Raw genomic sequence first — 11270 nt, 5'->3', positions numbered from 1 at the left:
GAGCAAGACCTAGCCGCTCTCGCCATAAGGCTGGCCAATCAGCTTGCGGGACACACCGAGGGGGAGGAGCGCAGGCCCGACAGGGACGAGCAGAAAGGTGCTTGGCCACCCACCAATCAAAGTGGGACCCCGGAGCCGCGCGCCCCTTCCCCGCCCCTTGGTGGCGTCGCTGTGGAAACCAAGGGAAGCGACGGTTACCTTACAGCTGGGGGCGGGAGCAAAAAGTTGAGTGACAGGGAAGACAGCATCCGCATGGCGGGGGGCGCGACTGTGTGAATTCCCAGGTGGGCAGCCCCCTAGGTTATGGGGAGCAACCTGAAAGGGCTAGGTGCTGGGGGCGTGTGCTGGGGCGCCTGGACGGAGAGTCCTCTCCGGCGAGGGGACCCCCATCTGTCATGAATGGAAGGGAAAGAAAGGGGACATGTATGACGAAAAGCCCCCGGGGATCCCCCAACTTACAAACTGAGTCCTCGCCCCATTCTGGGGGGTGCAAGCCCAGCCCCGTAGGCCAGGGGCCCACACCTGTCTATCTGTGCTATCCAGTATGGTCACCACTGGCCATGGGTCTAGTGAGCCCTAGAAACGTGGCTGGTACAAATCAAGATGTGCTGTAAAGGTAAAACACGCACCGATTTCAAAGACTTAGTATAAAAAGGAGAATGTAAAAAAAAAAAAAACCCTCATTAATAACCTTTTATGTTAATTAAAAGTTGAAATGATATTTTAGATATATTGGATTAACGTAGATTATTACAATTAAGTTCCTTTTTTAAAATGCCTATTAGAACATTTAAAATCAGGATGTCTGGGTGGCTCAGTCAGTTAAACATCTTCCTTAGACTCATGTCACAATCTCAGGGTCCTAGGATTGAGCCCCATCCATTTCTTCCTCTCCCTCTGTGCTCTCTCCCTCTGTCTCTCAAATGAATAAATAAAATCTGAAATTAATTAATTAATTAATTTAAAATCGCAGACCTGGTTTGCATTTGTGGTTGTCTGTATTGCGTCGCACTGGCTCTACTGGGCAGTGCTGGTCTGGGGTCATGCCATGCTTTTGCTCCTTTGATTATTTGTCGTGAGCAGGCTGGAGAAGTTGGATGCCACCACACACACACACACACACACACACACAGCCTCCTGCACACACTCAAGATTTCAGGACAGAGTTAGGAGCACCTGGCACACTCCCTCACCTTCTCTACTTTCTCCTCATTACAGACCCCGCCCCTGAGCCTTCATCAACTGTGGAACCCTCTGGAGCTTAGAGGCCTGACATCAGAAATGTGGTGAGAAGTCATCAAAGGTAAATCACTGATTCACAGGGGAGCAGGGTGGGGCAAGGTGAGTCAATGCTTAACACTTAGTCATCCAGGTTCAGTTCTGGAAACTTCTAAAGCTACAGCTTTGGGGGACCTGTGACTTCCAGTAAAGGAATCCAAGGCTGTGGTCTTGAGAAACTCACTGTCTTTTGCCAGGCCTATCTGGGCAAAAGAGATGAAACCATAAAAGCTTTTTTTTTTTTTTTTTTAAGATTTTTATTTATTTATTTGACAGAGAGAGATCACAAGTAGGCAGAGAGAGAGGAAGGGAAGCAGGCTCCCTGCTGAGCAGAGAGCCTGATGTGGAACTTGATCCCAGGACCCTGAGATCATGACCTGAGCCAAAGGCAGCGGCTTAACCCACTGAGCCACCCAGGCGCCCCATAAAAGTGTTTTATAATTGTGCTTTCAAAAACACAGATCTTTTCTCTGTTGGCAGTTAGTGTTCACAGTATCTTGAGATCCTTTGTGTCCTGACAGGCTTCACTCTCCCTGCCTTCATTGAGGGGGACAGGAGGAACAATCACTTAGAAACAAAAAGTTAAAATCTTACCAAGTTGACTTACTTGAGACATCTAATTGTGAAGTACTGAGAGGCACAGTGGAACCCCTAAAATCCACCCAAGTTTTGCTACTTTGCCCTGTCAATTTCCAGCTTCTGTAATGTGGGCTGGGTCGGTCAGTGTGTCTTCTCTGTTGCTGTATTCCAGCTAGTTCAGGTGTGGGATCCAAACTGATGTCATTCTAGACAGAGGCCATGTACATCCCTACAGACTCAGAACATTCTGGAATTTACCCTTCAATACTGTTTTCCTGAGCCCCACACTCACTCAATAGGCACAAAATCATTCTGTGAACCTACTCTGCTGTGTGCCAACAAGGGCATACCAATAATTTCCACCCTCTCCTCACCCACAGGAAGCTCATAGAAGGGCAGGACGGAGCTCAGAAAGGACAATACCCCCTTGTTTTAGATGGATATTGCAGGTGCAAGCACTCCTTGTTGGTCTCATCTGGCTTCCAGTAACCAGGTTGTCAGCAGAAATAATATCCACCTTCAGAATGAAGACTGGCCACTTTGTTCAAACCATTCATGAGTCTGGCTTCTTTCACTAACAGAACCCACTATGCCTGTCCGTTAGGGACAGCTAGACCCTGCTGCTGTCCTCATCACCCCCAATACAGTGGCTAATTCATAACAGTCACAGCTAGTTTGCTGAGCCAACTGCCAAAAGCCCTTTATGGCAATTTCCAAGGGGGAAATTCCAGAAAGGTCTGGTGCTATGGCAGTACTGAAGGATGAGTGGGGGGGCTCCTTTTATCTCAGATTTGGGGGAACACATGATCATTTGAATGTTGAAGTTCTGGTGTGTCTATCTGTCTCACAAGCTCCTTTTGTAGTTCCCATGTGCAGGTAAGGTAGGATCTTGATTTCTCTGGGAACCTGGCTTGGCTTGTTTTGGGGTATGTGATGGAGCTGGTTCGAGCTGTGTGAGAGAAGGTAAAGCCTAGACCAGACAAGCCAGGGCTGATTAGCAACTTTCCACTGTGTCAGGAACCCCAGAGAGAGGCTTCCCAAGTTTTACCCAGTCTTGCCTTTTTTTGTTTTTAGGTCCATAGAATTTTTTTTTATTGAGCTGTAATTTACATACAGTGAAATTTACCTTTTTTAGTGTACAGCTCTGAATATATACAGTTGTGTAACTAACATAACAGTCCAGATACAGAACATTTCCATCATCACCCCCCAAATTCCCCTGTCTCCCTTTGTAGCACATCCCAGCCCCCTACAACCAGTGATCTGCTTTCTGCCCTAACACTTTTACCTTTTCCAAAATGCCTTATAAAATGGAATCACGGGCGCCTGGGTGGCTCAGTGGGTTAAGCCGCTGCCTTCGGCTCAGGTCATGATCTCAGGGTCCTGGGATCGAGTCCCGCATCGGGCTCTCTGCTCAGCAGGGAGCCTGCTTCCTCCTCTCTCTCTCTCTGCCTGCCTCTCTGCCTACTTGTGATCTCTCTCTGTCAAATAAATAAATAAATAATCTTTAAAAAAAAAAAATAGAATCACAACAGTACAACTCAGACAGCCTTTTGAGTCTGGCTCCTTTCACTAACATAATGCATTTGAGGTTCGTCTGCATTGTTTTCTGTACCAGTAACTCAGTCCTTTCTTATGGCTGAATACTATTCCATCATGTGGCTAGGTCACAGTTTGATTATCCCCCACTGAAGCACATTTAGGTTTTAATGGCTGTTGATAATTACAAATCAAGCTTTGATAAACATCTGCTCATGGGCTTTTATGTAAACACAGGTTTTTATTTCACGTGGGTATTCCAGCCAGGGGAGGAATTGTTGGTTTATATGGTTGTAGTGCTTTTGAAGGTCTTTTTGATGAAAAGAAGCAGAGTTGAAAACAGTAGTGATCATTTATTTAAAATGAAGGCTTTATCATCATCTGAATCACATTGTACACAAGCTGAGTGCTTACCATAAATACTGAGTGTGCTAAACACTTTACATTTCAGCATTTTGCTCACTGGGTGACCTCATGCAGCAAGTCACATGACCTCTCAGAGCCTCAGTTTTCCCACCTGCAAAATGCAAGTAACATTAGGCCAACCCCACAGGATTATTGCAAGGAGTGAATGAATTAATACATATGGAACACTTAGAGTCAGACTGGCACATAGTGGGGTCGTGTCAGTGTCAGCTGTCATTATAATGTTCATTTCCTGGCCCCTCTTAATTTCATCCTCATAGCAACCCTGGGAGTTAAGATCTATTCTTATCTCCATTTTATAGAGGACACACCTAATGTTCCAAGAGATCAAGCACATTACACAAGATCACACAGGCTGTAAATAAGTAAATAGTGGGTCCCAGATTTCAGCTGAGGCTGACTGACTCCAGACTCAGTTGTTTTGTTCCTACATCAGTCAGGGTTCTCCCAAAGAAACAGAACCAGGATATACGTGTTTGTGAGTATGTGTGTGTGTGTGTGAATAAAAGGTGTATTTCAAGGCATTGGCTTACATGATTAGGGGTGCTAGCTAGGCAAGTCTGAAATCTGTAGGGCAAAACAGCAGGCTAGAAACTCCTGGCCAGGAACTGACACTTCTTCCTCAGAGAAATCTCGGTATTATTTGCTTTTAAAACATTTCCACTGATTGGACAAGACCCATCCCCATTATCCAAGATCATCTACTGTACTTAAGTCAACTGATTATAGACATTAACTTAACCACATCTACAAAATACTTTCACAACAACACTTAGATTTGTGTTTACTTGAACATCTGGGTACCAAAGCCCAGCCAAACCGATACATAAAATTAAACCATCCCATCTTCTCTGAGTTGAGAGCTCAGGATCTGCTGAGGTTTCTGTGGAGGCCACTTTTCCAGTAATGTTTTGAAGTGTCCAGTGAATGTCCAAGACAAAAAAATCCTAAGGAGAGGTCTTGGGGTTATACTGTGTAGTTTGGGTGGGCAGACAAAAATTCTCAAACATGACCCTGGCTTACCTAGGAAGGGGGAGTTCCCAACCCTAAGTTTGCCTCCAAATACAAAGATGCCCAACACCTTTGGAGGTCTTCACATCTGTAACTCTAGATTAAATTTATACCATAAAATACTAGCATGTAACCATGAGGAAGTTCACAAGTGCTGGGTTTTCCTTCGTAATAAGAACTCTTCTGCTATTTATTTATGTAACTTATTTTTTATTTATGAAACTTTTTAAAAATTGAATTATTTTCCCTTTCTGATGGTTCAGGGCCCCTGCTGTACTATAGTTATGGATGCCCAGGCCAGACCCATCATCCTCCCAGGTTGGCCAGTGTGTGTACTAACCCAGTCCTTACTGACATGGTTACCGTTGGTGAGGTCAGTGAGTGGCCAAGGATCGCCAGCACCCCCCAACTGGAAAGCGGGGGGAAATCCATGGTCTTGTTTCTCAGAAGTCTCAGCTTACACCAAGGCAGCAGTCACCAGAAGCATTTTGCTGTGGTGCTGCCAGGAAGGGGGTGGCTCAGTAGCCCATCATTCACCGAGATGGTTAGTCACCCCTTCGATAATACTTCCTCTGTGCCAGGTCTGTCTTGCACACTTTACAAATGTCGACTTCATGAGGCAAGTACAACTGCTATCCTTATTGTACAGATGAGGGAACTGAGGCCCCAGATGGTTCAGTAACCAGCCCAAGGTCATGCAGCCAGAAGTGCTGAAACTGGGAATGAAATCTACTGTCTGGCTCCAGAGCCAGCATCACACCACCCTCACCTCCCAGGCAGCTCTTCCAGGAACCTCCCACCCCAACCACCACCACTGCCTACCCCTTCTTCCCTATGGCTTCCTCAGTTGGTACCCCTTTCTGAGCCTCTTGTCCCCATCAGTCCTGCCTTTGACCACAGGCACCCGAGACTCTCAGAGCCAAAGGGGAATCATAGACCCTGAGAGGTGTATGACACAGCCATGCCGGCCCCCAAATCATAAATGTAGTGGGGAGAAAAATGAAGCAGGTGCATTAAAAACAGGCAGGAATATTTATGAAGTGTCCACTGCGACTGGATGCCAGATACTGTTCCAGTATCTGGGTTCTGGCAACTGCAGGCTGGGAGGGAGATGGATTTAGCATGAAAACCAAAGAACAGGATAATTTCAGATTTCACTGACAGGTGTTCTTGAGAAAAAGGTAAAGTGAAAGGCATAAGGAGCCTTTTCCCCGGAGAGAAGATCACTCCGGGGAGGTGAACTTTTGTCCCGGGGCCTCACCTTGCGTTATAGGAACCTGTATGGTGAGGACAGGGACGGTTCTGGGATCCATTGCATTCTCCCCACAGCCAAGAGAAGAGGGCGGGCGGGTATTTTTCTTCCCTTGTTAAAGAAGTCGGGGTAGAGGGGAACCTAGGGCAAGGCAAGGTTAGCCAGCTTTCTCAGAATCACCCGGAGAGAGAACCCCCATTCTCAGAGCCCGATGAGAAGCCGGAGAGCAGTTCTACTGTCACCGGGGGAAGAGCGGGGCAGCCCTAAGGGGAGGGGCCACATCCGGCCCGCCCCTTCCCGAGAGATGTGCCGTAACCTATTGACCCAGGCTGGGTACAACACACGCGGCCGACCGGGGTCCGCGAAGGCAGTGAAAAAAGGTCGCGATTGGCTCCCCGTCAAGTGGGCGGGGCCCTCGTCGCTCGGTGCGCGCGCCGCGGGGAGGCGTTGCCGGGGGCGGAGAGGAAAGGGGCGTGGCCGCGCGCGGGCAGCCGTTGGCGGCTAAGCCCCGCCCCGGACGTCGCGCGTCGCCGACCGGGAGGCGGCGATTGGTCGGAGCGGTGCGGGGGGCGGGGCAGAAGGTTCTGGAGGGGGCTGGCGGGCTCTGGAAGCTTCCGCCGGACGGGTATATAGAGTCCGGGACGGGGCGGCGGCGAAGCGGGGGTACGGCGACAGCTGGGCGGCGGGCCGCAGGCGGGGACTATGGGCAAGGACTATTACCAGACGCTGGGCCTGGCCCGTGGCGCGTCGGACGAGGAAATCAAGCGGGCTTACCGCCGCCAGGCGCTACGCTACCACCCGGACAAAAACAAGGAGCCCGGCGCCGAGGAGAAGTTCAAGGAGATCGCCGAGGCCTACGACGTGCTCAGCGACCCGCGCAAGCGTGAGATCTTTGACCGCTACGGGGAAGAAGGTGCGTGCGCGCGCGGCTAGGGGCGCGCCCCCGCCGTTTGACAGGAGGGAGAACCGAGGCCCGGCGGCCGGGCTGTAGCGTCCCCAGGGGACGCCCCGGGCCCGGTGGGCGAGAGGCCCCCGCCCTCCGGCCACGCGGGCCTCCGCCCTCGGATTGGCGGCCGCCGGATGGGAGGAGGAGTCCTGGCAGCGCAGCTCGCCCAGAAGCTTCTAGCATGTCTGCGGTTGCCCCTCCCTAGGCGCCTCCACCCACGTCCCCAAGCGGTCCCGGGGTGCGGATGCGACGCAGTGGGGACCGAGGCCGAGCCGGGCCGGTGTCATCGCGGCCCCGGCAGTCTGGAGCTCACCTGGGCCGAGGTGGCAGGCCTAGCGACCAGGGTCGCAGGGTGGGGCTTGTGGCTGCGCGTAGGGCTTGACCTGCGATCGGCGAGCCTGCGGATGAGCGCACCGATTAGCGCCGACCTCACTCCGGGGCCCCTGTGAGGGCGGAGTGAGATAATTCCTGTAAAGTGCTTATCTAACCTGGTGCCAGGCACGTAGATGGCAGCCAGCGCCCGAACGCAGTCCAGGTGTAGAGGAACCCGCCTCGGCCCGGCCGCAGCGGCGCAGGCCTCTGAGGCCCAGAGAAGGAAGCTGTCTTGTTGTCCAGTTGCCCGTGGATGACTCAGACTGGTTTCTGGGCTGAGTCTTAAGAAATGAAGTGGGTTTTTACGTAAGGATGGTGGCAATTATTGCCAGGGTGTGAGAATTTGAAAAGCTGCGTCTATGGTTTTGCTTTCATTTCTGCTCCTCACACATTCCTAGCTCTTGAGTATTTCTGAGAGTAAACACTTACCGAGCACTGATCGTGGAGCGTGCCTTTTTCAGCTGATCTCTTAATGAATTTTTTGTAAATCTTAATGTATTTGTAGGGAGAATAGGTTAGTCAAGAAGTGCTGGGAATTCCGTGTCCTCTAGAGAGGGCGCTTGAGTCCTTTACCCCTGTTCTGGCACGCTGAAGCACCTGGAGGGGGGAGTCTAACTCTGACTTAGGGTTCTTTACTCTTCCTGACAGGCTAAAAAAAAAAAAAAATTCCTCCCACCCCCCCCCCACCCTTAATGGTTCTCAAGTTTTTTCCTTAGTGAAAGCACCTAGAGAGAAAGGGTGGGGGAGGCAGGGGGAGAGAAGCTCACCACCATCTCATTTCTTCTGATTTTGCCTTTCAGGTCTAAAGGGTGGTGGCCCCAGTGTTGGGAGCAGTGGTGGTGCTAATGGTACCTCTTTCAGCTACACATTCCATGGAGATCCTCATGCCATGTTTGCGGAGTTCTTCGGTGGCCGAAATCCCTTTGACACCTTTTTTGGGCAGCGGAACGGGGAGGAAGGCATGGACATTGATGACCCGTTCTCTGGCTTCCCCATGGGCATGGGTGGTTTCACCAACATGAACTTTGGCCGTTCCCGTCCTGCCCAAGAGCCCACCCGAAAGAAGCAAGATCCCCCCGTCACCCACGACCTTAGGGTCTCGCTTGAAGAGATCTATAGCGGCTGTACCAAGAAGATGAAAATCTCCCATAAGCGGCTGAACCCCGATGGAAAGAGCATTCGCAACGAAGACAAGATCTTGACCATTGAAGTGAAGCGGGGGTGGAAAGAAGGGACCAAAATCACCTTCCCCAAGGAAGGCGACCAGACCTCCAACAACATTCCAGCTGACATTGTCTTTGTTTTAAAGGACAAGCCACACAATATCTTTAAGAGAGATGGCTCTGATGTCATTTACCCAGCCAAGATCAGCCTTCGGGAGGTAGGATACTAATAAGTATGGTAGTATGTATGGAGGGAGATTGTTGGATTTTGAAGTCGTTGGATGTTTGCTTGACAGATATGTCTAAGCACTTTGGAGCCAGGCTTGGGGGTTACAGCAAAAATGAGACTGACCAGGGCTCTGTTTTTCCAGAGTTTTCCATATCTGGGGGCAAGGTCTTAGCTACAGGGGCCTGGTGGTGCTTCCCCCTACATTAAACAGCTTCTGGACGGGAGTTGAGCATCCTAAATACCTTCCATCTAACGTTCTGTCTTTGCTCTCTAAGGCTCTGTGTGGCTGCACAGTGAACGTACCCACTCTGGACGGCAGGACCATACCCGTTGTGTTCAAAGATGTCATCAGGCCTGGCATGCGGCGAAAAGTTCCTGGAGAAGGCCTACCCCTCCCCAAAACGCCCGAGAAACGCGGGGACCTCATTATTGAGTTTGAAGTAATCTTCCCTGAAAGGATTCCCCAGACGTCAAGAACCGTACTTGAGCAGATTCTTCCAATATAGTCTCCTGTGTTTCCCAAGGACTGACCAGGGACCTTTCCAGAGCTCAAGGATTTCCGGACCGTTCCACCAGTTGTGGACCCGTGAGAGGGCGGGAGGGCCCAGGGAGGGCTTTCGTACTGCTGAATGTTTTCCAGAGAATATATTACAATCTTTCAAAGTCGTGCACTAGACTTAAGTGGTTTTTCGAGCGATAGGGCAGCTGGTGGTGGGGACAGCAGGAAAAGGCATTCCAGTCTGTCCCACTGGTTCCGGCAGCCCTCCCGGGATGGGCCCGTACCCTCCTCCAGGCCCCGCCCACGGTCAAGAGGCAGACCCACAGCTGGACTTGATGTGTCTGTAGTCCCTTGACTTGTGGCCATTAGGTGGTGCCAACCTGCCATCTTGGTTACCAGACCCTGTACACTCCTCAGTTTCTGTTGTGTGATCAGTTAGTGTTTTATTCTGTATTTGTCTCCCCTGTCTTGCTCTTCCCCTGAAGAATCCTGTTTTCTCTTTTGTCATCTCAAATTGAGAACCAACTTCGATTATTTTTGCAAAACTGCCTGGCTGGCACCCACAAGCAATACCTCTTGTTCCAGCAGGACCAAGGGAGCCAGCCTCATGTGAATGAGTTGCACAGATGCATCTGCCTAGAGGGTCAGGGACCCTGGACAGAGTAGGGGACCTTCTCGACCCCTGACTCTGAAGCCACGTGCACTCACTTATGGGTCACACTCTTTTTTTTTTTTTTTTTCTTTTATCTATAAGGCAATCTTTTGGCACACCTGGGGTTTACAAGTGCCCAGGTAGTTTTTCATTTAATGGACTCTGGACTCTTTCAAAAGGATCTGATCCTTTTGAATTTTGCACAGCTCTAGATATAATCCCTTTTGATAAAAGGGTCTTTGCTTCTGATTACAGGAGCACTGTGGAACGTCTGTAAATATGTTTTTATAATTCTGTGTAATGTTGGTGGGCCCTCAAAGGAAACCAGTCCACGGCAGCTGCTGCTCTCTGTACAGGGCCACGATGGAATTCAAAAGGAACCTTGGGAGTTGGGGAGGGGGGCCGGGTTGGAACAAGTGTCTGTTCCTTGCAGGCCAGTCTGGTGCTCAGACCTTTAGACTCATTGTAAGTTGACACTGCCAACATGAGACCAAAGCGTGTGACTTGTCAATGTGCAGCACGACAGCATTAAAGACTGATGCTAAACCTCAGGGGAGCAGTCCTGCGACTCTGTTTGAGGGTTTTGCTGATGGGTTGGGGCGGCGGCTGGGTGTCCCTCCAGATGCAGTCAGGGTGGAAGGGAAGGGCCAGGGAAGGCTGGGGGTGGGCACAGGCAAGAGAACTCTGCAAGGGAGAGATAAGTCTCCCTTTCTGGGCTGCATTGCAGAGCAGAGAACGTCAGCCCACCTGGACCTGACCCAGGCACCCCAAGAGCCCTGTGGATTTCAGAGCTGGTTTTAGGAAGGGTGGGCTCGAGTTAAGGAATTCCCTTTCCCGTCCTGCAGGGCCCAGTTTCTGGAGCCCAAGGGAGGTGCATGGTCTGCCCTTATGATCCCCCCTCTACTCCTTTCTTGCTAGAACAGGCTGGGTGTCAGGCAGGCTCTGGCCAAACCAGACTGGAATTCCAGCCCAGGGCTGACCCCACCCTGGAGAAGACCCATTTCCTGCCCTGGCTCCACGGGCAGGCCACTGAGGCTGCCTTTCCTTTGTTACTGTTTTTAAGGAACTGGTTTTATTACAAGGTAAGTAATTACATAGGCTTAAAACAACGTATTGCTACTTTGCTACAAAATGTCTTGAAGTAAAAACTTAAATGCCAGTGTGTTTAAAATCAACCTAGGGGTGGCTTTCCCTTCCCACTGAAACAGTTTAGCCACTGAAAATGGTGTAGGAGCTGTGTTGTCAAAGAGAAGTTTCTGTAAGTGATTAGAATGTTTTCTGTCATCTTTAAATGGAAGTGCTTTAAGATTCAGTAAATTAAATT

General features: G+C 50.2%; 1 protein-coding gene across 3 annotated transcripts; it reads left to right on the top strand.

The window, feature by feature from the left end:
- The first annotated feature begins 169 nt into the window (after nucleotides 1–169).
- Nucleotides 170–10497, top strand: DNAJB1 (DnaJ heat shock protein family (Hsp40) member B1). 3 transcript variants are annotated; one of them, XM_032313648.1, is made up of 4 exons: nucleotides 170–284; nucleotides 1219–1303; nucleotides 8204–8784; nucleotides 9071–10497. In XM_032313648.1, exons 3-4 carry the CDS (start codon nucleotides 8293–8295, stop codon nucleotides 9299–9301), a joined length of 723 nt encoding a protein of 240 aa, XP_032169539.1. In that variant the 5' UTR covers nucleotides 170–284; nucleotides 1219–1303; nucleotides 8204–8292; the 3' UTR covers nucleotides 9302–10497. The 3 variants fall into 3 exon arrangements, with proteins under 3 accessions (XP_032169539.1, XP_032169533.1, XP_032169534.1); XM_032313642.1 differs by lacking the exons at nucleotides 170–284; nucleotides 1219–1303 and adding an exon at nucleotides 6643–6998; XM_032313643.1 differs by lacking the exons at nucleotides 170–284; nucleotides 1219–1303 and adding an exon at nucleotides 7036–7354.
- The last annotated feature ends 773 nt before the right edge of the window (nucleotides 10498–11270 follow it).

The sequence above is a fragment of the Mustela erminea genome, chromosome 1, assembly GCF_009829155.1.
Source record: "Mustela erminea isolate mMusErm1 chromosome 1, mMusErm1.Pri, whole genome shotgun sequence".
NCBI classification, from domain to species: domain Eukaryota; kingdom Metazoa; phylum Chordata; class Mammalia; order Carnivora; family Mustelidae; genus Mustela; species Mustela erminea.
Note: the sequence above shows the minus strand (reverse complement) of the source record. Positions and strands in the feature narration are given on the sequence as shown.